The sequence below is a fragment of the Stenella coeruleoalba genome (genome assembly GCF_951394435.1).
Source record: "Stenella coeruleoalba genome assembly, chromosome: 16".
NCBI classification, from domain to species: Eukaryota; Metazoa; Chordata; class Mammalia; order Artiodactyla; family Delphinidae; genus Stenella; species Stenella coeruleoalba.
In genome coordinates, this window is record NC_137162.1 from 53,245,961 (window position 1) to 53,272,809 (window position 26,849).

General features: G+C 47.3%; 1 protein-coding gene across 3 annotated transcripts in view; it reads right to left on the reverse strand.

The window, feature by feature from the left end:
• Positions 1 to 26,849, reverse strand: part of SH2D4B (SH2 domain containing 4B) — an 83,700-nt gene that overhangs the window by 24,652 nt on the left and 32,199 nt on the right. For all 3 annotated transcript variants that reach the window (XM_079900951.1, XM_079900950.1, XM_079900949.1), the window contains exons 4-5: positions 16,915 to 17,062; positions 3,396 to 3,612 (exon numbers count right to left, since the gene is read on the reverse strand). In XM_079900951.1, coding sequence (XP_079757077.1) covers positions 3,396 to 3,612; positions 16,915 to 17,062 — 365 coding nt within the window. The remainder of the gene's footprint in view (positions 1 to 3,395; positions 3,613 to 16,914; positions 17,063 to 26,849) is intronic.

Sequence of the window (26,849 nt, forward strand, 5' to 3'; positions counted from 1 at the left end):
GAGGAAAGAGTCGCTGCACGGGCTGACTTTTGATGGAGAAGCAGGTGTGGAATTGAAGATCCTGGGAGGGAGATGAAGAGGGGCACCTGAAGAAGGTCTGAGTAATAAATTAGCTGCTTTTTGATATTTTCTCATAAGTAAGCCCAGATTTTACTTGTTATACTGTGGCTCCTGAACGTATACAGAGACGGGGCCACGTGAGACCCCGCTGCACTAGAGCCCCACTGACATGAAGCCCGGTAAGGGTTTGACAGCACATTCCCCGTAACAACACACACCACTGTGTGCTGAGGTGATATGCAGCAAGATCACACTGCACTGCTGTGTGGGATGAAAACAGAGCTTCAGCAGACTTTGGGCCCAGCATGAACAACCACAGCTTTCTCACCCTTCCCCCTGAGCGACAGCAACCTGGCACAGGCTCACACTGTCACTGCTGTCTGTCCACCTCACAGCACTGGCATTTAGAATTCACCACCGCTGTCGTCGTCTCTTATGAAATAAACACCAGCACGATGTCCCCAAGTCTTTGCATTTCCCCCGCACCAACCAACACTTCGATGCTGAGCCCAGCACTTCCTGGCAAACCCCAGAAGGAGCCCCTATTTTTACCTGCCCTAAGATAAATCCACACACACACACACAGTAGTGAACACTGTAGATTTTAGAAAAGATGCAATAAGACAGGGGGTGAGGTTCCATTGAACAGCCTAAAGCCATCATCAGTGGAGTCTGTTCTCCAAACCCCTTGCTTCCCGCTGCCACCTCTGCAGGCTTTTTTTTAACACCCCTCCAACCAGCTTTGCTCCTCTGTATCTGCCCTTGAGGATTTCCCTCTTCTCAGGAACCTCAGGTGCTCTTCCTCTTTATGAAGCGGCACACTGCAGCCCTGCCCCAGCCTCTTCCTTCACACTTGCATTCCCCAATAAATAACTGTGCTCGGGGGAAGAAATATCCTCTGGTTTCTAGGACTCATTCTCCTTAGAAGGCAAGAGGAGGTTATAAATAACAGCAAGGAAAATTCGTTCACTCTTGTCCCTCTGTTTCTAAGCAGAGAATCTGATTCCCCAGAATATAAATGCTAGGACCAAGTGCTCCAAGAGGCCACCTGGCCAGAAGCCTCACTTCTGCACCTGGAACTCTCTCCCATCAACAATGTGTCTGCCCCCGGAATAACCGGGCAAGCGTGGGCTGGCCGCCGGTGCCAGCACCACAGTGCTGAGGGCAGTGAGGCCACGGGGACCTGTTCCATGGGGCAGCCACAGGAAGGAGGCTGAGGCATGGCTTCTGGTGCCTGGGTCTGCCGCTCCATCTGCATGGTCCCTGATCCCCCTGCTCCACCCAAGGCAGCACACTGTGGCTGTCACTTCTTCTCCTCTACTGACAGCCACACACAGCGAGCCTGGAGCCAGACTGCAACACAGTTCATGCAGCTCTGTCTTCTGGGCCTGAAGGACAAATTATACGTCTCCTTTAAAAACAAAAGCACAAGAGGAAGAAGGCTTTTCTAACTATGTCTCCAAATCCAGGAAACATAAAAGAAAATCTGACCTCATAAAAATAAAGAACTCCCACATGACAGAAAACATCATCATAAAAGACAAATGACAAATTGAGGGGAAAAAATGTTTATCACAAAGAAAAGCATCCCTAATATTTTCCCTAATACTTAAGGAGTTCCTAGAAACAGATGGCGAAAAGACCAATAACACAATGAAGAGGCAGGAAGGGAAATGAACAGACAGATAGAGAAATACCAAAGGCCCTTAAACATATACAAAATACTTCATCTCACACATAAACAGAAATGCAAATTTAAATTTTCACTGAGATATTATGTCTCATACAAAACAAAAATCTGACAACGCACTGCTGGCAAGGCTAAAGGATGAGAGTGTTCCTTGGTACCACCCCTGTGGAGGGCAAGTTGATGAGAACTATCAATACTATAAGTGCATGTAGCCCCTAACCCAGTGGCCCCACTTTTGGGAATCTCTCTTGTAGATAATAGTTGCGTGTCTACAAGGTTACTCATTAAGGGCACTGTTGGTAATAACCAAAGATTTCAAACAACACCAATGCCCATTAATAGAGGTTTTGAAAAATAAATTAGAGCACAGCCAGGCAGTGGAATACTATGCAGCTGTAAAAAGAAAACTAAATAAAAATAATCAGGTAAGAATCGATATGTAAAGACCTCCAAAATTTATAGTTAAATGGAAAAAAAATCAAGATGCAGAACCATGTGTATGATAGGCAAACTTTTATGCAAAAAAAAAAAAAAAGAAGGAGATACAACTTTTCACCTTGGCAGTTGCAAAAAGGAACTGGGAGGACACATAAACTAAGAACAGTGGTTGCCTGTGCGGGGAAGAGGGAACTGAGTAGATGGACGGCAAGGATGGGAGTCAGCCTTTCCTCCATGTATCTTTTTAAACTTTCTGGTTTGTGAATCATATAAATGACAAGGAAGGAGGAAAGGAAGGGAGGGAAGGAAGGAAGGAATGCAGATGTCAGTTCTCCCTAGGCTGCAGGGAGAGGGAGGGGGTTTTATGAATAATCCTAGATCCCAATCAAAGCAAAACCCAGACAACCCTCTGTCATCTGGGGCTGAATGGACTCTTCTGCAGGTTTATTGTGGTTCAGGGAGCAGCAGGCACTCACCATCCAGCCTCTGAGCCCTCCCCCGGGCAGCAGACAATCAGCAATAATGAGGAGGGGAACCAACCTTAGGGCTGGCCTGAGGTGGGCACAGGCGGCAGGTCGAGAGGCTCCAGGCAACCTCTTGATCCTCCGTCCCAGCAATCATGGGCAGTCAGTCACCTGAGCGCCCTTGCCAAACCACTCATCAGCCCAGCGTGTAAGGACCCTCCTGCACTCAACTGCGTTCATCTGCAACCGGCTATCAGAACCCGGGATGCACCAGCATCACCTGTGGTTACAAAAAGCAGCAGCGAGTTCTGGTTCCAGGCTGCTGGGCCACATTTAACCCATTTGAGGTCTTACATTACAAGTTCTTAACCTGGGGTCTACGGATCTTTTAGAGCTTGAAATTATATGCAAACGTTTTGGGGTATTTACATATGTGCATTTCGCAGAGAAGAGGGTACACAGCTTTCTTTAGATTCTCAAAGGAATCCTAGACCCCAAAGAGGTGAAGCCTCCCAGAACTCCAGAGTTGGTAGAAATCTCCAACCCCGACTCCTCTCCCCAACTCCTGCCCCATTACACAGACTAGGGCACTGAGGCCAACAGAGGGGAGATGACTAGCCCCAAATTAAACAGCAAGTCGGAGGCAGAGCCGGACCGGATCTCTGGTGCCCTACGCCCCAGCCGGAGGCCCTCCCCCAGACACACCGCGCATGCGGATGCGGGATGCGAGGTCCGCGACTCACCTGCCAGGCACGGCCAGGGGTGAAGGCGGCCCCGGGCCCAGGAGGTGGTGGTAGAGTCTCGCCTCCTGCTCGTGGCTCTGGCCGAGCTCTCGGAACCTGGAGCTGAGGCCAGCGACCGTGCCCTTCTGGATGGCACGGAGGGAGTGGCGCCGGTACTCGTCCCGGGCGCGCTGGGCTCGGCGCCTTCTCTCCTCATCAGCCGCCTTGGACCGACGCACTGGAAAGGAATAGAGAGCGTGTTCACCCAGACCTGCAGCCCAGGCCACGCACTGAGCAAGCCAGTACATGGCCAGGAGCCCTGGGACTCACCCAGAATCCCAGGATTCATCCGGATGCACCCACGTGTGCTGCGTGGAGGCTTGGCACCCGGCAATGGCGGGCCCAACCTGAGCCAGCAGCCCTGGGTTAGCCTGTCCCTGTGGGATAAAGACACTCATGACAGTTTGGGGTGGTCCAGCTGTTCCTGTGGCCCTGTTCCAGAATGAGCAAGCAACTTTTGGATGGAAATTTACACCTCCATGTGTAGTTCTTCCTGGAGTGCCCTGCTCAGAGCAGCTTCTCAAACCCTGTGCCCTGCCTCAAGGACACCTGTCCACCTTGAAGTGGTTAGCATCTCAAATACCACTGCCACCACCCATGCTGATTACAGCTTTCTCTGTGCCAAGCCCTGAGCTCCGGGCCCTCCCTGCAATATCGCATTATAGACGCTTCCTCCAGCCACCAAGGGAGGAGGGCACATCACTATGTTTGCACAGAAACCCAGCCTCCGGGAGGTTAAGCAACTTGTCTGAAGTTAAACAGCTAATAAGGGGCAGAGCCAGGGTCGGAACCCAGGTGTGTCTGGCTCTGAAATCCATGCAGCTCTCTACGCCACTCTACCCCACCTCTCAAGCTTCCTTTCATTTTAAAATCAGGTGTATCTGATACCAGAGCCCCTGCTCTTTCCTACAAAAAGCCACAAGAGCATTTAAGACCATCCCATCCAACCTCCTCATGTTATTCACGTGGAAACTGCTTTCCAAGGAAGGACGCTGACTTGCCCAGCTGGGTCAGTGGCCAAGCCTGGCCGGGAACCACCCTGTCTGCTACCACAGGATGAGTTGCTGGAAACTCTGGAGTCCCAGTTACAGTGCCCTTTCTCTTTGGTTTCCTGTGGCCTTGACAGCTGGTGGGTGAGTGTGTTGGAGGGAAAGGAGGGGATCCTTTGACAGCTGTGTCACGCCACAGGTTCCAGAATGCCACAAGGCCCCTCTCTCTGGCCTCTGTCTTTTCATGTTCCTCAAGGCAGTGTGGACATCTGCAAGTTGCTGCTTCTAAAACTCAAAAGGGAGTCCTGGGGCTGGGAAAGTGCCGAGAGAGGGGACAAAACCTGCTGCAGGTACGGTCTAGAATTAAAACCAATTATTTTGTAGTCTGATTGCATCGTGTCAGGCCCCTGTCTGCCTCTAAAATCCAATCCTTTTGTAGAGAACTCGTGGAGCTGGCCGTGTCCTTCTCATTGTGCAAGACCTGGGATTGCCCTGGCCCAAGCAGGTCCCCCTCCCCCCGGGAGTAAAATCTTACCCACAGTCTAATTCTACTCCAATCTCCATCCAATACCTGTGCAGCGAGCACCTACAACCTACCAGTCAGAGAACTGTGTTCTGTTAGCATTTGGAGGATACAAGGCACATGGCCCTCATGCTGAAAGAAAGCGCTTCTCCTTCTCAAGTTGTCAAAGTCCACCCTCGAAACAACATCCCCCAGATCTGAGGAAGGCAGCGGGAAGTCTGTCCCTCAGAAGGTATTTATGGATGTGGAAGTCACATGCAGAGGAGCTAATAAGCTGAGAGCTCCAGGGCAGGAGGGGAATTTTCTCTGGTCTATTCACTGATGCATTCTAGTGCCTAGAATACATATGTATCAGTCAGCAGGTGATAATATGCTTGGACGACTGTGCCCAATTAAGTACTTAACTCTGCCAGGCCCTGAACTGGATATAGAGACAGCAAAGACCAGACGCTTCCCTCAAGGCACTCAGAGCCTAGCTGGGAAAATCAGACAAATAAATATCTCTAGCACAAAGAGAACAGGGACTGATCAAGTACTGTCAGAGTTTAGGGGCGGTAGCACTCACATTCTATGAGGAAGCCAGGAGCCACCAAAGGAGATGGAGCATTCCACTGTGTCTGGAAAGGTCAATAGGAGTTCTTCCAGAAAAAGAAGGAGGAATCCACCCCAGGGGGAAAAAAACCCTATATTTCCACTCTAGGTACTAAGAACACCATAGTGCCTGCTACCACAGGCTCAAACAAGGCCAGGTTTCCCAGCACAGGCTTTGCGGTCACTAGACTACAAACTAAACATAGAAGCTTGTGCCCTCTAAGGGCCAGTGACCTTTGAGTGTTGACAGCCCGAGAGACAGTCACACTCAGTGACAGAAGGAAGTCACATGCAAACTACGAAGACAGATTTTTGGAACTTGGCTAGGAGAGTGCACAAGCTGTGGGTCACAGAGGGACTAAACCCAGCCTCCTAAAAGCCAGCTCTAGTTTTGCCACTGTCTGCCTCAGAAGCCTTCAGTGGCTCCCAATGCACACAGGACAAAGGGCAAACCCCTTGGCCCCTAAGGAGCATCCTGCCCGCCCCACTTTCTTTCCCAGCCCAGTGGGCCTCTGAGCTCCTGCCCACACTCTGTGTTCAGGCGCCACCAAGCTCCCCACCATTCTGCGAACTCTCCCCTGTGCAGCTGTGTCCACCGACTCAGACCAACCGTGATGCCCAGGCAGAGGCCTGGAGGGCACTTGGAGGTGAGGATGCAGCTGAGGCTGCAACAGGAAGCCAGCCCTGCCGCCCAGGGGCTGATGTGGAGTCAGACAGGTTAACGGCAGCTCCGAGAGGGCTCTCTTGGGTCCTTTTCTTTTCTCGTGTTCTTTTTTTGAGACATAATTGACATATGTAAGCTTAAGGTGTACTATGTGCTGATGTGATACACTTAAAATATTACAAAATGATTACCACCATAGCATTAGCTAACACCTCCGTCAGGTTCCATAGTTAATTTTGTGTGGTGAGAACATTTAAGATCTAGTCTCGGGGCTTCTCTGGTGGCGCAGTGGTTGAGAGTCCGCCTGCCGATGCAGGGGACACGGGTTTGTGTCCCGGTCCGGGAAGATCCCACATGCCGCGGAGCGGCTGGGCCCGTGAGCCATGGCCGCTGAGCCTGCGCGTCCGGAGCCTGTGCTCCGCAACGGGAGAGGCCACAACAGTGAGAGGCCCGCGTACCGCAAAAAAAAAAAAAAAGATCTAGTCTCGGCAACTTTGAAGCATATAACGTATTGTTGACTGTAATCCCTAGGCTGTGCATTAGATCCCCAGAATTTATTCATCTTCTAACTGCAAGTTTGTACCCTTTGACCAACATCTCCCTAGCTCCCCCACCTCCCCCTTCACACCCCGCCACCCCCGGCCCCTGGTAGCCACCATCCTACTCTCTGTTTCCACAAGTTCGGCTTTTTAGATTTCACATATAGGTGGTATCGTGTAGTATTTTTCTCTGACTTTTTTCAGTTAGCATAATGCCCTGAAGGTCCATGTCTGTTGTTGCAAACGGCAGGATTTCCTTCATTCCCGTGGTCTTTATCCAATCATCCGTTGACAGATGTTCATGTTGTTTCTATAGCTTGGCTATTGTGAATAATGTTGCAATAAACACGGGAGTACAGATATCTCTTTAATAGCCTGATTTCATTTCCTTTGGAAATATACCCAGAAGGGGGATTGCTGGGTCATATGGTAGCTTTATTTTTAATTTTTTGAGGAACCTCCATACTGTTCGCCATGGCGGCTGCACCATTTGATATTCCCACCAACAGTGCACAGGGTTCCCTCTTCTCCCATCCTCACCAACACCCCATGCCAGCTTTCTTAAGAAAGCTCTATGCCTCTAGGCTTCACTTTACACCTCTGTCAAAATGAGAATGACATGAATGTCTGCCACACTGAGTTACTATGAAGATTCAATGAAACATAAAATTCTATAAACTATGAAGTACTTTTTTTAAAGCAATGTCTTACTAAATCAGGCCTCTGAACTTGATCCTTTCTTCAAATTTCCCAAAGCCTGATTCTGGAACCTAGCTGCCTGGGTTCAGATCTCAACTTCATTTACCAGCTGTGTGACACTGGACAAGTTACTTAATCACCCTGGGCCTCCGTTTCCTCAAAAGTAAAATGGACATAATAAGAGTCCCTACCTCATAAAGTTGTTATGAGTTGTTAAGAGAGCTAATAATATAAACCACTTAGACCTGTGTCAGGTACATTTTAAGCACCATGATAAGCGTTAGCTAAAACTTTTATTTTCATTAGCCCTGGCATTCCCATGTTCAAAATGTAGTCATAGACAATTCTTGGCCAGTCAAGGAGGGGGCACCCTTGATGCTCGGTCACATGAAATCTGGGTCTGTTTACAAGCAGTGCGAGATCTTAGTTCCCCGACCAGGGATTGAACCCGGGGCCACAGCAGTGAAAGTGCCGAGTCCTAACCACTGGACTGCCAGGTACTCCCAGCTTACCCTAAATTAAGCTTTGAAATCTTAAAAGGTTGCTTCTGTTCCTTCTCTGAATCCGGGATAGATTCGAACTGTATCATATGACTGCCATGGAAACCCTCAGCCAGAATCTGAAGTTTTTTCTTCTATCCCATTGAAAACAACCATAAGCATCTGTGCCCTGAAGCAGCAAGTATCGGACAGTCCTTGTCCCCGGAGGGCGCACTGCAGAGACGAGGGCCCCAACCGAGTCACCGGCTTCCTCCCACGGCCCAAGTTCCCAGGGCCTGCACTGCATGCAGAACAAAGGGGGGCCATGGCCATCTCCACTTCTAAGGTAGGTTCCAGGGTCTCCTTTCTCCATCTCATCTCTCAGAAATACATAAAGGCAGCTGAGCAGCATGAAAACACTGAGGACCAGAAGAAAAGCTGAATTTAGAGACTGAAAAAATGGACCAACCACAATAAGATTCCTCTTCACACCTATTTGGATAGCTATTATTTTTTAAATTTTTAAATATAAAAAAAGATGAAAATAGCAAGTATTGGCAAGGACATGGAGAAATTGGAACCCTTATGCATTGTTGGTGGGAATGTGAAATGGTGCAGCTGCTGTGGAAAATAGTACAGCAATTCCATAAAAAATTAAACATACAATTACCATATGATCCAGCAATGCCAATTCTGGATATATACCCAAAAGAATTGAAAGCAGGAATTCAAACAAATATTTGTACAGCCATGTTCATAACAGCATGATTAACAATAGCCAAAAGGTGGAAATAACCCAAATGTCCATCGATGGATAAATAAAGAAAATATAGGATACACATACAAGTAACAGTATCCAGCCTTCAAAAAGGGAGGAAATTCTGACACATGCTACAACATGGATGAATCTTAAAGACATTATGCTAAGTGAATAAGCCAGCCACAAAAGGACAAACGTTGTATGATTTCACTTACACTCCACTTATTGCACTTAGAGTAGTTAAATTCACAGAGTAGAAAGTGGCGGCTGCCAGGGGCTACAGGAAGGGTGAAATGAGTTTTAGTTTAATGGGGACAGAGTTTCAGTGTGGGAAGATAACCAACGTTGGAGGTGGGTGGTGGTCATGGTAGCACAACACTATGAATGCCACTGAACTACACACCTAAAAATGGTTAATTTTAAGTTGTATATTTTACCACAATTTATTTGGTTTTTTTTACTTTTTTGGGGTGGGGGGAGGGCCGTGCCGTACAGGATGTGGGATCTTAGTTCCCTGACCAGGGATCAAACCTGCGCCCCTGCATTGGGAGCACGGAATCTCAACCACTGGACCACCAGGGAAGTCCCCTACCACAATTAAAATGAAAAAAACAAAAGGACATTCTGGCTTGGGGAGCACCAGGCTGAGAATGAAGAGGCCAGAGCACAGCAGGGTGTCACCATTAGCTAGAAATGTCCCCAGCTGTGTCCCTGCTGCCATCCCTCCGTTCTCTCACCTGCAGATCAGGGGGAAAGATCCCTTCCATCTCTGCTCTCCTAGCACGAGGATGCACCCACATCTGCCCAGCGTGGGACCACCTCCCAGAGCTAAGACACCACCCTCCAGGACTGCCTGGCCTGCAGCCCTGCTACGCGAAAGAAACCAAGTCCCACAGTCTGGGGAGTCCAGCCACACCCATGCCAGAGTGGGAGTTTCAGCTGTCCCAGGCTCGGGGGTGGGGAGACAGCTGAGCATTCTGCTTTACTTTGCTCCTAACTCTCTATATAGCCCAGGACAAGTTTTCATCTCTCTGGGTCTTAGTTTTCCCTCCATGGAAAATAGAGACCACCCCCTGCTTCGTCCAAGGGCTGCCAGAACGGCCAGGCTGCTCTGGAATCACGTCCTTGCCTGTGCCCCAGGCTCCTGCTCAGTTCTCCAATGCTGAAGAGAAACAGCAGGAGTTGGGTTTCCTCTTGGCAGCATCTCTGGGAGCAGTTGCATAGCTCCAGAGATGTGGCCAGGCTCGTCATTGCAAGACGCAGGGTTTTTAACACTTTAAATAACACATTCGGGCACTAAAAACACACTTATTCAGCACGTGTGTATAGTGCCTCCCTGTGCCAGCTCCATGCCGTGCAGGCCCGAGCTGTGCATTGCACAACTCCAGGGGGCGCTGTCGCCCATGACCATCATTGATATGTACAGATGTGACAATTTCCTGGTAGATGGCAGTGTAGCGTCTTACAGAATCAGTGCTTTTTTCCACCGTATCAGCTGGCTGCCTGGCTAGGGGATGTGGATAGAGCAACCAGCAAGACACAGTCCACGCCCTTGGAGAGCTTACTGCCTGGGAGAGGAAACATGCCAGCAAATGGTGAATGGAGCTGTGTGGGGTGTGCACAGGGTGCCGCGGGGCCCCAGAGAGGGGACACCTCATCCAGGCAGAGAAATCCTCTGGAGAAGGACATCTAAGCTGATGCCTGGTGGACACACAGGATTCAACAAAGAGAGGCCAAGGAGAGGCTCTCCTAGGCAGAGGAGGCTCAGGGGCAGAGGCCCAGAGGCAAGCGGGAGTTGGAGCATCCCTCTTAGAATGGCTGGGGGGAAGCTCCTGTGGGGAGGGGACAAGAGGTGAAGATGCAGAAACAGAAAAGGCCATTTAGGAGACCAATAAATACCGGCTAATTAATTTTAGTGCTTTACCAAAGGGTGATGGACGCCACTGAAAGGCTTTAAGCAGGAGAGCAGGATGCCCGTTTGCACTTTTCAAAGACTGACTTGGCTATGGTGTTGGAAATGAATCTGACAGGAACAAGAATAGAGGCTTGGAAACCAGAAACCTAGGCAAAGAGCAATGGGGTTAATGTCAGGACAATGGGAAGGAGGGGAGTGAATTCAGAGAATATTGAGGAGGTCAGATCTTTACAACTTGGTGGTTTGGGGATTGGCAGCAAAAAGAGAGACCGGAATGACAGCCAAGTTTCTGCCTCTGACAGTCAGGTGATGAGGCAGGTGGGGGAAGAGGAGGATGGAGTTTGGATGTGTGGAGTGAGAGGTGCCTATGGGATTCAGGGGGAAAGGTCCAGGGGCCACAAGGTTCTGGAAGATCATTAACTGTTGCTCATCATGAGACCCGTCTCTAGAGCACTTGCCCATGGTTCTCCCTACCTCTGCCCAGATCGAAAAGACTCAGTGCTGAATAGAATTCAGATGAGCCAGTTACAGCCTGCCGAGAAACCAAACGCTTCAAAGCAACATCAATTTGTAGTAACCCCTTGGGTGAATAGCACAATGTCTCTGAAAATTAGTGACTAATCCTATATACAGGAAAAGGCACCAATAAAGATTTAAATTGTGTATGTGTGTAGATGTGTTTAAATTCTGCTCCATTTTCTGCTTCATGGGAACCTTGGACAACTTGAATTACTATACCTACACTTTATTTCCTCATCTGTAAAATGAGGGCCTCGTAGGGTTACTTTGAGACATCAATGAGATTGTACATAGATGGGGCTTGGACAGTTCCGGGCAAATGAAGGAGGTTCATTAAATATTATCTATTGTTGTTGTTATGATCATGTTGACTGTGAGATAAGGGGACTGGAATACCACCTTTAGGATGGGTCCAGCCCCATTAAGGCACAAAAGGTGGGGAAGTGGTGTAAGAATGGGGGCTGGGTAGAGTCAGGAGCTCTTGTCAGGGAAATGGGAAAAATGAAAGTTCGTGAGAAGGGTACGTTTCCTGAGCCCTGGGAGAAGGGAAACAGGTGGTCCGGATGCTGAAGGATATACATACAGGCCTCTGGTGACTCAACCTGCCGGAGCAGCCGTCACCTGGGGAGAGGACGTGTTTGGTGCCAAGACAGTGAGCTCTGATGAGCCTCGGAGAAACCCAGTGAGGCTCACCAACAGCTAAACAAGGCCAAAGTAAGGGGCTGTCTCTACCTGCACCCCGAGGCTTCTGAGATCACCTGTCAACCATCCTTGTTCTGCTTGCAATCCTGATTGCTGCCAACAGTGGCCCCCTGTGGCCACCAGGAGGAACTTCAGGGGTTCCTTAAGACCAGAGCGCTCCCCATGCCAGCGTGAAGCTCCGAAAGACTTCACTTTGGGGACAATATAAAGTGCCCAGGGATTCCTGAGTAGTTCAAGAGGGGAGCAGGACATGAATCAGGCATGTGGGGACTCACGCTGGCATCATTCTGAGCTGTAAAGCCAAAAATACATGGCACCTGGAGTTTGGGGATCAGTTCAAACTTACGTCCAAGGAGCAACTACACAATTTCCCATCCCGTCAGCAGAGAGAAAAAAAATCCTTCCGTGCCATCCTTCAGCTTTCCTTCAAGCCCAAAACTCTTCTCTGCCCACCCCGTCGGCAGACCCACACCCCATCTCCACAGGCCCCTTCAAGCTCTGCCTGTGTCAAGCGCACAGCATTTTAGAATCACTGACTTTAAACCCAGACTCCAGAGCACATGCCCTTTTATGAGCGAAGAGAAGAGAACCAGCATAACTGGACTCCCTACTGGGCCCGAGCACATATTTTCTCAGCTCTGACCGAAACCCCACAAGGCGTGCGACACTAGAGTGCTAGTTATGGGTAGGGGGGGCCCACAACCGGGATCACACAGCTCAAAGAGGGAGGGGAGGAGTGAACAGTCACACAGCTCCAATTTTTGTAAATGATACCGTTAACCAAGTCAGGCCGGCTCATCTCTAAATCTCTGGATGACTAAAGGTTATCTAACTCGCACTCTTCCAAATTCACAGTTGAGAAATTATTAAGTGAATTTCTGCCTGATATATTCAGAGCTTCTCAGAAGCCAGAGCCTGCTCCGCTGTTTGAACTGAATAACTAACTCTGTATTCAAGTGATATTAAAGGGAACAATTCCCTTTTTTTCTAACTTGGAGAATTTAATTTAGGTGTTTTATCGAAAACTGCTGCTCCCAGTAGATTAATGGCCCACTATATCTTTCATATTAAGTTAATTGAGTGCAGAATGGCTTTGCTGGATTTGAATGACAGCCTCCAGGGTTTAGCTCATCATTCTTTAAGAAAGCATAAAATGAGGAACCCAAATCATGGGCCTGAATGATCACATCTTTTCTCTGTTCAGGGTAGGTTTTTCCATTTTCGGTTGCCACACAGTACATTAATTAGCAATCAGGCAGCACTGGGGCCAAATGATTTCCATCCTCCGTCACCAATGAAACACCAGCCCAGCCCATAACTTTCCATCTCATTGTGTAGCTACAAAAAAGAGGGACACTTCGTGAGTGACAGCCCTTCACAACTTAGAGAGCACCTGTGCTTCCTCCCTCTCATTTCACCCTCAGCTCTCTCTGATTACCCTCAGCTCACAAATGAAGAAACTGAGAAACGGAGCAGAGCGAGAACTTGCTCGAGGTCACACACCAGGAAGTGGCAGAGCTAGGACCGGGCTCCCAGCCCATTGCTCCTTCCCCAGACCACAGTAGCCTCGTGTGACTTCACTCTGTGATCGTTCACTATTTTTTTCAGTATAAATTTTGTCCTGCCTTCTTTTTTCACCCATCTCTTCATCCATCCCAAATTTAAACAAATGAATTCTTCGTTCGCTCTTGCCCATCTTATCTTTCTGGCCTCATTTCCATCATTACCCACCATGAACCCCAGGCTGCAACCACATCAAAGCATGTGTCGTGTTCTATGCACGTTATGACCTTGCTTTTGCTCAGAACTGTTCCCTCAGCTGCAATGCCCTTGCCCGCCTTATTTACATCCCCACATTTCCCAAACCAAATGCCATTTCCTCCAGAAGGCCTTTCCAAATGTACAAATATTCTGTAGCAAAATATTACAGGATTCTTGCATCTATGTTTATCAAGGGTACTGGCTTGTAATTTTCTTTGCTTGTATTGTCTCTATCTGGCTTTGGTATGAGATGATGCTGGCCTCCTAAAATGAGTTTGGAAGTGTTCCCTCCTCTTCAATTTTTTGGAATATTTTGAGAAAGACTTGTATTAATTCTTTTTTAAATGTTCAGTAGAATTCATCAGTGAAGCCATCTGCTCCTGGACTTTTCTCTGTTGGCAGATTTTTTATGACTGATTCAACATTCTTTTTTTGTTTTTTTCCAAGGCCAGTATGTTTCTTTTATTATTATTATTTTTGTCTGACTTAAGATGGTTGAATGATTTCATTTTCATTTATAAGCATTACAAGAATTCCCATGCAAAAACCAAAACCGTATATGCCTAATTCCAATCGGCCAAATTCCAACCCATGAGACTGGACATTCAAGATCAAAATCAAAATGTTGCTTGACCTTTCCAATAGTAGACGTCACGGTCATCCTTTGAGAGATCGGCAGGCCGCTGAACTCCCAAACGCTACAGTATGCCATGAGTTCATACCAAAACAGGGAGCCAATCGATGCCTTGCAGCACCTAAACCTGGCAAGTAATTTCATTCATGAAGAAAGGACACCGCTACACCAAGGCTGCCACCCACAGTTATCTCCTGGTTCCTGCTGTGTAGAAAAACCTTCTTTTGAACAGGCATGGCATCTTCTATTTGGGGACTGATATTAATTTTTCCTTCCAGTTTTCCTCAAAACTCTCAGTAGAAGCAAAGAGACTTTACAAAAAAGCTTACCTCTATAATGTCAAAAGAAATACAGTTGACCCATGAATAATGCGGGGTCAGCGGCACCGACCCCTGTGACGTTGAATACCCGTATATAACTTTATGATTCAATATTCTTATTAGTAACTGGACGGTTCAGATTTTCTATGTCTTCATGATTCGGTCTTGGTAGGTTGTATGTTTCTAGAAAGTTATTCATTTCTTCTAGGTTATCTAATTTGTTGGAATATAATTGTTCATAATAGTTTCTTATGATCCTCAGTATTTTTGTGGCAGTCGTTAGGTAGCTGCAAATCAAAGTCACGATGAGGTAGCACTTCCTACCCATTAGGATGGCTATAAAGCAAAACACCACGAAAAACAAGTGCTGACAAGGATATGAAGAACTTGGAACACTCACACATTGCTTGCAGAAATGTAAAATGGTACAGTCACTTTGGAAAACAGTATGACAGTTTCTCAAAATGTTACACATAGAGTTATCCTATGACCCAGAAATTCCACTCCTGGATATATATCCAAGAGAAATGAAAATATATGTTCACACAAAAACATACACAAATACTCAGAGCAACATCACCTATAATAGCCAAAAAGTGGAAACAACCCAAATGGCCATCAACTGATAAATGGATAAACAGAAATGTGGTGTATGCACACATTAGAATCTTATTCAGTCATAAAAAAGAATGAATGACTGATCCATGCTACAATGTGGATGGACCTTGAAAACGTGCTAAATGAAAGAAGTCAGACACAAAAGGTCACATAATGTATGATTCTATTATATGAAACGTCCATCACGGGCAAATCCACAGGGACAGAAATTAGATTAATGGTTTCCAGGGGTGTGGGGGCGGGGGGAAGTAACAGCCAGTGCACAGAGTTTCCTTCTCTGGTGATGAAAATATTCTAGAATTAGACAGTGGTGATGGTTGCACAACTCTGTGAGTCTACTAGAAACCACTGGATTGAGCACTTTTAAAGGATGCATTTTATGGTACGTGAATGACATCTCGATTTTCTTAAGTCTGTTTAATGAATCTGGCAGGTGACTAAGAAGTGCTGAGGACCAGAATGCTGGCCAGCAGAAAGCACCTCACATCTCTGCTCTCCCTGCTGTGGCCCGAGGTCCTCTCACTCCCAAACCCAGCCTGAAGCATGTCACTCACCTTTAGAAGCTTCCAGTGTCCACCCATATTAATCATGCCTTTTTATTTTCTGTATTTTTCGAAGTTTTGACATCTGGGGCCTTGCCGATCCTTCAGAGACTGCGCCTCCAAGAGCTAGCCAATTCTAGTAGAGGACTCACCGGCAAGTGTGCCTTTCAAATGCAAACTAACCAATGCAAAGCCCACCTTCCAACCATCTCTTTTATCTAGTTCTTACACTCCACAATCTATCCATCTGCCGTAATCACCCCAGGGCCAGGTATCAGAGAACTAGAGGCAGCCCCTGGACCCCAGAGCCTGCTGAAATTATTCATACTAGCCAATCCTAAGCCTGTTTACCCTGCCCTACCTTACCTTTTCCAAAGAAACCACAGTGAAGGCTCTTGCCCACTTTTTCCCCTTGCTCCCTCTGTCTCCTGACTCACCCTCGTGTTTCCCCATGTGGCCCTGCTCGGCATGCCATGCTCTCCATGTCTAGGAATCTGTGAGGAAAAGCTTCTTCCTGCAAGACAGTCATTTCCATGTCTGAATGTCTAACCATACCTGATTAAAGCAAATCTCAAGAACATATTAAAACACCACCCTGCAAACCTGGCTCCACCCTCCTTTCCCACCTAACTTCTTACCACCCCTGACACTCTACAAGTTTAAGAGTCACCCCATACACCTCTAAATTCCTAAGCACACCACATTTCTTTGTCATATTCTGGGTACTCCTTCCCAAGGGCCCTCTCCAGCTTCTTTGTCTGTTACCCCTACACCGCCATCAAGCCTCACTTCGTAACTCAACTGGAACAGCACCAGGATAGCCACCATGTGCTCCAACAGAACGTGTGCATTTTCCCTCAAAGCCCTTAGCCTGTGTGTCTATCTCCTGTCTGGCCAGTGACTTCCCCCAAGATAAGGACCGTGATCCCTCATCTCTGGATCCCCAGGGCTTAGCACAGAGTCAGAAAAATATTGGTAACTCAGTAAATGTAGGGTTTTATTCTTTAGTAGAAGAAACCTCCCCAACAGGCAAGTAAGTTCCTTGAGGATGGAGCCCGTACCCCCTGGGTCCTTAGCAGGACCACACACATGGTTGACCCCAGGCAAAGGCTTCTGGGCTGATTGAGTGAACTGGAATGATGACTGAGCAAACAGACAGGTGGGAGGAGAGTGGGTGAAGAAGGCAGGCCAGCCCCCCAGTCCCCAAGAGACAAGCTCTACTCACGCTGTTCTTCCCACTCGCGTTCCTCTTTCTCACTGGGGTGGCTCTGCAGCTGGGCCTGCTTCAGGGTCCAGTAGAGTTCCTTCGCCCTCTGCTCTTCCTGGAGGCGAATCTGCTCTTCTCCTCGCTTCCTCTCCTCTTCCTCTTTCCTCTAAGATACCACGGGGACAGAATGACGTTAGGTGACGGTGACAGGGCACGGGCAGGGAAGGGCTGAGCTGTCACGGGAAGAGGTGGGCCAGTGGTGCCCCTCCAGGCTCTGTCTCTACGCACATGAAACAGTGATACTTACACCCAATCAGCCCATGGTAAGGATCAAGTGGCCTGAAATATGTGAACGATTTGTAGACTCTAAAGCTTTCTGCAATAGTAAGAGGACTTTGGGCCACCCTTGGTCACACTTCCATTCTGGGGGAAGAGGGGAGGGGAGGCATGGGGAGGGGCCAGTTAAGCCCCTCTGGGGCTTAACTGGGGGCCAGTTAAGCAGGATATGATTATATCTTAACCTTATTGTCAGCGAAGATATTTCAGAGAGAGAGCAGGTTTGGGGGCCCCAAGTCTCCAATTATTATCCTGCTTTCAAGCTCCAAAAAGGCCGTGTGTGTATTTTCCTCTACCTTTGTTTAATCAAAGCAACATGAACACACATGTCAATCATGCATTATATGCCAAAAGGCGTGTTGTAAAAAAAACATCAATTCTTCAATCCACTTCACCCCAACCTACCCCGCCCTCATCTACTGCCCAGAGGTCACCATCCTCGATTATTTTAGCTTTCCTTCGTGTGGTTACATCCGTGTCTGAATAATGCTGCTAATTCTTGATTTATCAATTCTAGACATTAACTACTACCTTTCTTTTTTGGTACATGAGTATTTAGCACTTATATTTCCCACACAGGTTCATACCCATACTTTTCCTCTCCTTTACCCTCACAATAGATTTACATCACAATTTGTGGTTAAATCAAAGATGGGTGCAGAACTAAATATAGTTCACTGTAACGCCAAATAGGGTGCTATTTCCACCAATTCTAAGAATTACATTTTTTAACTTTCTAATATCTCTAAAATATGTATGTCTTACAACTTACTACTTGCCTTTTTCATAGCCAACAGTTTTTTTCTTTCTTCTTAAAATAATCATAGATTTTACAATTAATGGCATGTGAAATTCAGTAAAACATGGCAGTGTGATGATTTTTTCTTTCGAATAATTTTCTTTCCTGAGTTACTAGTTGCTTTATCTTGAAGTAGAGTGTTGAATTTTTGCCAAACTTCTCTAAGATCTGCAGTAAATCTTTCTCTGTGTTTAACCAAGTGCTTTTTTTTATAACAGGCAATACAGCAGTGATCTTTTCCAAGGGACGCCTGCCCCCCAGATGCACCTCTCCTTCCCCATCTCAGCTGGCTGCCATCTAGGTCTCCTGTCCGTCTGTCCTCTCAGGACTCGCCTCTCAGCCTCCTGTGAGTTGAAGCCCCTGTTTCTTTGTTCCATGTTTTCTTTCTTGTCCACGTCCTCATTTTGCAGCAACATAGCTCACAACACCTCTCAGAAAAGGATGCACAGAGAGACACTTGTCTGAATACATATTTATATATATATGTATGTATTTATCTATATATATCTATAGATCGATCTATATATAATCTATACGTCTATATAGAGTCTTGTCTGAAAATATCTATATGCTACCTTCACATGTAACTTCTAGCTAAGCATAGAATCTGATTAAAAATAATTTTCCTGGGCTTCCCTGGTGGCGCAGTGGTTGAGAGTCCGCCTGCCAATGCAGGGGACGCGGGTTCGTGCCCCGGTCCAGGAAGATCCCACATGCCGCAGAGCGGCTAGGCCCGTGAGCCACGGCCGCTGAGCCTGCGCGTCTGGAGCCTGTGCTCCACAACGGGAGAGGCCACAACAGTGAGAGGCCCGCGTAAGGCAAAAAAAAAAAAAATTTTTTCCTGCAGAAGTTTCAAGACTTTACTATCTTGTCTTCCAGCATCCAGTACTGCACTTGGATTCTCATTCTTCTGCAAAAGGCACTAATTTTTCTCTTTATCACTGAATTCTGAACCTTTTTTTTTTTTTTTTGGCTGCGTTGGGTCTTCGTTGCTGCGCGCAGGCTTTCTCTAGTTGTGGCAAGTGAGGGCTACTCTTCATTGTGGTGTGCGGGCTTCTCGTTACAGTGGCTTCTCTTGTGGCAGAGCACAGGCTCTAGGCGCGCGGCTTCAGTAGTTGCAGCGTGTGGGCTCAGTAGTTTTGGCGCACGGGCTCTAGGGCATGCAGGCTTCAGTAGTTGTGGCTCATGGGCTCTAGAGCGCAGGCTCAGTAGTTGTGGTGCATGGGCCTAGTTGCTCCGCAGCATGTGGGATCTTCCTGGACCAGGGATCGAACCCATGTGCCCTGCATTGGCAGGTGGATTCTTAACCACTGCACCACCAGGGAAGTCCCTGAACCTTTTTAATAGATGTGCCTTGATGTGGATTTTCTTTCATTGATTGTGTTAGGCAATCAGGATGCTTTTGATTGGAGTGTCAGGTTCTTCTAGTCTAATACATCGCTGCCTAGAATTTTTGTGATAATTTCTTCTCCTCTCATTTTGCTTTTTTCTTTTTAGAACCCCTATGTGTCAACTGCTGGACTGCCTGATTTGACCCTATAAGTGCCTTATCATTTCTCTTTTATTTTCCGTCTCTTGTCTTTTTGTTCTACTTCCTGGCTGATTTCACTGACTTTATCCCCCAAACCTTCCACTGAATTTTTTATTTCAGCTAGCACATTTGTAATTCCCAAGCCCTCTTTCTTATTCTTTGGTTGTTTCTTTTTGCTTCGTTGCATCCTGAAATTGTGTCATGAATGCAATAGCTCGTCTCTGAGGATTTTAGAGATTTTTCTCCCCCATATTCTGATTTAGATCTGTTTCCTCTCTTCTTTGCTTTTTTGTTTTCTTTTAAGTTTGTTTTATTTGGCGCCTGTCATTCGTGTTGGAGGCTTTCCTCTGATGTCTGATGTTCCCTGACTGCTCACATTAAAGAGAAAAAGTAAGTATGTATCTGAAACAGAGACTCAGAGTGCGTAGTCAGGGTTTCCTTGAGAGATGGGCTTAACTCTAGGAAGACTGGATGAAGGATCAGCCATTTCATTGAGGACCCTCAAATGTAAGTATCTGGAGGTCCTTCCTCTGAGACTATTCATTGTCTTCTCTGTCCTACCTGGGTGGTATGAGACCACCAGCATCCCAGGAGTCTGTGGTGGGATGCAGGCTGCAGGTAGAACAGCCCTTAGACTCAAGCAAGCAGGACCCCTAACCTAAGCCCCACACTTCATGGGAAACCGATGCTTTGAGGTGTCTTTTTGCAAATTTCCCTTGCAAGTTCCCCCAAGACTGGCCAGAGATAGTACCCCCAGGACTGGCAGGGGCAGCAGTGTGGTCCAGGTAAGATGCCCCAAGCCCAGACCAGGTCCCACATGAGTCCTAGTGCCTGCTTCTCCCCTTCAAGGTGCTCTCTGACCCTCTCCTCCATGCAAGGGGTTAACCAAGTGCCCCAAGGAGCTCCAGGATTCATATTTATGGAGTCATCCTGGGGCCCAGTGGCCAGGCCCTGGTTCCAGAAGGGTGGCCCAGCAAGCAGATGAATCCTATTGGCCAACACAATATTTTTATCATAGGATCACATGAGATTGGGCCACCAGAATAGAGCTGATAGGCTGATTTTATGTAGTTCAAGTTCTTAATTTGCTATAGACAAAACCACCACCAAAAAAAAAAAAAAAAAGTTGCCAGCCCTGTACACCCTACAGGCAACCCTGGCTGCAGGTCCCACTGTTCAGAGTTCAGACCTTTGCTTGCTCCCCCTGTTTCCCACTTGGCCCCCATCTGCTCTCTCCACTCAGCCTGATATGCTGAGCCCCAACCTTGCCCTTGCAACTCCCCATCTCCTCCTGGTTAGAGGAAGGGATGAAGTAGCCTGGAAGAAACAGGTGAAAGCAGGGACCTGAGGGTCCAGCCACTCCACATAGAAACTTGCCACCAATCCCACATTCTCAGCGCCATCCTTCATGTATCTGCTGCCCCCAAGTCCCGAGCCTGTGGGGACTCTGGACTGAGTCGGTTCAGTGCCACCAGCCCTCTTCCTGCAGGAGCCCCGCTGACCCCCGCACCGCTCTCCCTCTGTCTTCCAGAAACCAAACTTCTGTGGACATTTTCTCATCTGTTCTTCCCTTCTCTCATTTTCTCTGTTTTTGTGGCTCATAACTTTTTCAGTCCACTGATATTTTAATGGATCAAAAAAAAAAAAAAAAAAGAAGACAGTAACTGTGAGTTTTGAGTCCCTCATTTAAAAAAAAAGGCAAGGATTTTGTTGCTTCTGAAATGGCACAGATTGAGGACTTTTCTCCAATTCAATGATTTTTTTAAATTCTAAAACATAGACAAAATTCCAGCTTCCTATTGACCCACTCTCTAGGAGTCAGGAATTAAGGGCTAAAGAACTTGAGCGGCTTCATCTAGTCATTCACCAAATCCTCACTGAGCACCCAGGAGGCTCAGCCTGCTCCAGGCACGGGGGATGTAGCCATGAACAAGGCAGACACAGCACCACTCTCTCGGAGCTTGCCTTCCAATGACAGAAAAACACTCATCAAGTAAAATAAAAAATATATCAGAAATAATAAAGCGTGCAGAGAATTAAAACAGGGTAAGTGATAGAGTCTGGGAGGCTACTGTAGGCTGCGTGACCAGAAGTCCTCTCAAAAGGGACTGATCTGAGACCTAAATAATAAGAAGGCTGATGAGTGAGTCTCAGGGAGAAGAAATTTCCAGAGCAAGGGAACCACAGGTGCAGTGGCCCCAGCACTGGAAACAGGTTTGGCATGTTTGAGTAGAGAATTATCCACTGTGGCTGGAAGGAAACCAAACAAAATTCTATCTTTAATGAGTTTGAGACGCCATCTGACATCCAAGAGGCCTGCCGTGGGCAGTGGGACGCGTGATCCCAGGACTTGAGGGTGAGGGCAGGCTGCAGATGTTGACTGAGAGGTCCTCTGCTCGGGGGTGATGTTTCTCAGCCATGGACTTGATGTTATCAATGTGAGAAAGAAGGTAGATCAAGAGAAAAAAGCCAGGGTGTCTTGGGGCGCTGAGCCATTTTAAAGTTGGGAGAAAGAGCTGGAGCCAGAAAAGGAGACTGAGAAGGCAGACCAAGGGGTAAGATAAAAACCCAGAAGGGGCGACGTCCGTGGGGGAAGCCAAGGGAGGAACGCATTTCAAGTAAAAAGGGAGTTGTAAGCTGAGCTCAGGCTGCTGAGACATCACAAAAGATAAGGATAGAGAAGCAACAAGGGACAGCAGGACGTGGTCTCAGGACGTGATGGGAGATCTTGTCAACAGCAGCCCTGGTGGTGCGATGGGCAGCCATCCAGGCAGCGTGGCGGAGGCAGGGGAGTGACCGCAGACAACCCTTTCAAGACATTTCCTGTAAAAAAGGAGCAGAGACAGGAAGTGGCAGCCGGAGGGGAACGTGGGGTTAAGATAGAAATGGGGAGGGACGGTGTGTTGGTTGGCTAGTTTTAAGATGGGAAATACTAGAACAGAGAGTCAATGACTGATGCAAAAGTGGAACCAAGGTCTGTCTGACTCCAAAGCAGAAGTTGAATCTTATCCCAAAGCTGTATTTCACCTTCATCAGTCACTAGCATCTCAGAAGCACAAAAATGAAGCACCACACTGGCACGGCACTTCACAGTTTATACAGTAGGTTTCTATTCCTCCCCCGGGAATCCCCAACCTGACTGTGGTCACCACATCACGCAATACACAGGGCACCAACCAAGACAGCTTCCACCCGGGGACTATAGATCCATCATGTGCCCCCAGGAGTCTTCCAGACAGGCGTGGATTTCAGGGAAAATCCAGGCAGTCAAGGCACGTCAGAGCCAGAGGGGCTTCAACCCCCTAGTCCTACTCCCTTGTAAGGATCAGGGGTGTATAACAAAGTACTTATAGATGGCCATCTCCTCCCTGTGTCTTCACATGGTCTTTCCTCTGTGTTCATACATGCCTGTGTCCAAATTTCCTCTTCTTTTAAGGATACCAATCATAGGGAATTAGGGCCCACCCTAAAGACCTCATTTGAACTTAATTTCCTCTTTAAAGACCTTAGCTCCAAATATAGTTACATTCTAAAATACTGGAGGTTGGGACTTCAACATATGTATTTAAGCGGACACAATTTAGGACCCTGAAGGGTCATGACTGGCGTACCGTAGATAAATAGCATCTGACCAACCACCTCAAATTAAATGCGGTGTTCCTACTCCAACCAGCTGTGCTGACATGAAGCAGCAAGGTCAATGGCAGTGCCCACTGCCCCGACCCCAACCCGGCAACCTCCATTCTACTCTCTGCTTCTACGAGTTCGACTTTGTTAGACTCCACATTTAAGCGAGCTCATGCAACATCTGGCTTTCTGTGTCTAGCTTATTTCACTTAGCATAATGTTCTCCAAGTTCATCCGTGTTGTCACAACTGGCAGGATTTCCTTCTCTTTTAAGACTGAATAATATTCCACCGTATATACATATATACTACTTCTTTTATATATTCTTCTGTCTATAGATACTTAAGCTGTGTTTGATGAAAAGGCACAAAGTTTCAGTTATGCAGCATGAATAAATTCTGGACATCTAATGTACAGCATGAGGACTATAATTAACACTGTATTGTATATTTGAAATTGTCTCAGGGTAAATCTTAAGTGTTCTCATCACACACACAAAGTGTAACTAGGTGAAGTGATGGATATGTTAATTAGCTTGATTGGGTAATCATTTCACAAGGTACCTGTATATCAAAACATCACATTGTACACTTTAAACACATACAATTTTGATTCGTCAATTACACCTCAATAAAGATGGGAAAAATTACTCCCAATAAATAAATAAATAGACAGATAGATAGACGGATGGCAGTGCCACTGTTCACTCAATCCTTTCCTCCTGAGATTGAGACAACACCTAAGAGCCAGAAACCTGCACCAACCTCCATCTCAAAGGAAAGCAGCTGGTACGTTACCGTGACAAAGGCAAGCTCTTCACAGAGATGCGTCGACAAAAGCAAACGCTTTCAATTACAAATAAAGAGTCCTACATATTCTCGCCCTGGTTTTGCTAAAATGCTCAACCTTCACAGCTAAAACTGCCTGAAAACTTTCACTGTTGCTGCTTTCAGAGTCATTTGGCGCACCTGTGATGACTGAAGAAAAGGCCATCTTTCTTAGGCTTGGCAGCCAAAGGCCAATGCAGCCAAAAGGCAGATAGGCAAAAACACCCGCCTTCCACCTTAGGAGTCGATTGCTTTTTTCTGGCAAGCCCAAAGCCCTCTGAGCTGTCCAGCTTATTCAATCCCCCTTCTCCTGATAACCCATCAGTAACAGCACACCGCAGGAGCCCACAGAGGCCTGGCCCGTCTCACCCCAATGGAAAATGTCACGGAGACAGATGCTTTTTCTGGAAGGTAGAGTCGTTTTCGTTTTTAGCCTGGCCCCAATGATACCATTGTGCCTTGTGGGATGATGTACTCCCAAAGGACAGGGCCAGGCCTGTGTCGTTTACTCCTCCATCGCCAGTTCCCAGCACAGGGCCTAGCAGATACTGGGTGCTCCACAACACTGACCGAAAGAGTGAGTGAATTAACGAATTGATGAAGAGAGGGTTTGTGACGATCCGTGATGGGGAAAGGGTAAACCACACCACGCTGTCTGGTTGATGCCAGCCTTGTCCAAGAGAAACTCAGATAAAGCCTACAATTTTCGAGAGAAAATGGAAATTGGAAGGTTTTCCCACCGGTTATAACCTGATTGGGAATAAGGCAGCGATAGTTTCTCTAGTTGTGGAGGATGTCACGAGGTGGCCAAAATGAACTCCAGCCTTAAAGGAGAAAAAACAAAAAGAGAGTGGCCTTGAATAGAAAACAGAGAAAAATGAAAGGACAACTTAGCTGTACGCTGTCTTCCTCATCAGGGAAACTGGGAGGAGGCGGAAGGGGGCAGGAGACTTGGAGGTGGAGAAAGGAGGTCACAGGCCCTGAGGGACAGGGAGAGAGCGGGATCCTTAACCCATGTTCTGTGGTCGGAAGCAGAGGGAGAAGCATTCAAAATCAGTCTTATGGGTTAAGAAAGCAGGGGAAAAAATGCAAATTTTATCTGGCCTCATGATCTCCTTTTTTCTAAAAAAAAAAAACTTCTATGTAAATCTCATTCAAATGGTACCAGCCACAACAGAATGGTTTTTAAACATGTTTTTAGCTGTCTGTATCTCCTATTTTGAAGTTCCCTCTTTAACCCTACACAAGGTTCTGAGATTGCTTTCCCCCATTTTCTAAAAGGAATTTCCTATGACCAGGAGAATTCGCAGAACACGTCTACATCCTCAGCACAGGCTGCCCAAAGTGAGCCCAGCCAACCTCCCTCCACCACCAGGCTTCTCATCCAGGTTCTCTCCTCTCCTCTAGCCCCCACCCCTCTCCCCCTTCTGGGTGGTAAAAAAATAAAATAAAACAAACAAACAACAACAAAAAACCCCCTCAGCACAGCCATTCCAAGCACATTCTCTCTCCTCCAAGTCTGCACCTCCTTCCCAGGTCCCCACGGTTAGAGGGTGGTGCCCTGTACCCATCCCTCAGCCTGGGGCTCAGACACTTTGCTCTCTGCTTTCCCTCATCCCGACATCTAATTGATGCCAAGCCTTGTTGATTTCACGACCTCCGTTTCTCTCTGCCCATCCCCTTCTATCTCTCCATAGTCACAGACTCTGTCCAGACCCTTATTTCCCACTTTGACCACTGCAAAGATCTCCTAATTGGCCTCTCTCTCCCTGCAAACTTTCATCACTTGAATCACACCATCCCCACCAGTTATCCTCATAAAACTTGACCCAACCATGGCCCTCTGTATCCTCGCAGGTCTGCTTTGCCCACAGAAAACAGTCCACCTCCTTAGCGTAGCATCCAAGGACTCCACAGCCTCCCTTTCCACGTTTACATCTGGCTCCACCCATTGTGTGCTTTTTTCTCTGCCCCCAGCGGACCATTCATCGTTCCACAGATCTCCTTTCCATTTCCCATCTTTGCTCGTGCAAGACTCCTGGAGAGACCTTCGCCCTCTATGGTCCCCTGGGCGTGGTTAGGGCTGAGGGCTGCTCATAGAGTTGCCTCTCCCCTGGCGCCCTGTAAGCTTTTTGAGAGCAGGGAGTTTATTACTACCACCACCACCTTCCCCCAAACAACCTGCACTTAGGTTCTCAGGGGGGAAAAAAGTATTAAATTAGATGAATGTTATCGCTGCATTGCTGCATGCAAGACTCACATTATGTTAGAATCTTGGTGTTGAAAGACACATAAAAACTATCTAAACCAATTTCTAGCCCGATGCATAAATCCCTTTGGCAAAGCTGTTGCAGTTATCTATTGCTAAGTAACAACAAGCTATCAGCAAATTCAGTGGCTTAAAACACAACCGTTATATGTGCTTGTGATTCTGTGGACTATTAATTCGGGTGGGGCTTGGCTGGGTGGCCCTTCAGCCCTACATTGTGTCAGCCAAGGTCAATCACTTGGTTGAGGTCATTGACTGGAACAACCATGAAGGCTTCACTCACGTGCCTGGTGCCTCGGTGTTCCTCCACGTAGCCTCTGTTTGGCTCTAGCCTGGGTGTCCTTGCAACTTGGCAGTCTAGGGCAAGGAGGGCTTCTCATGAGGCAGCTTCCAAAAGTGAGCATTGCCAGAGGGGCAAAGGTAGAAGCTACAAATCTCTTACAGCCCGTCCTCAGAAGTCACCCAGAGTCACTTCCACTGCATCCTACAGACCAAAGCTCGCCACAAGGCCGGCGGAGACTCAGAGCATGGGAAGCAGACTCCACTTCTCAAAGGGAGGTGAGG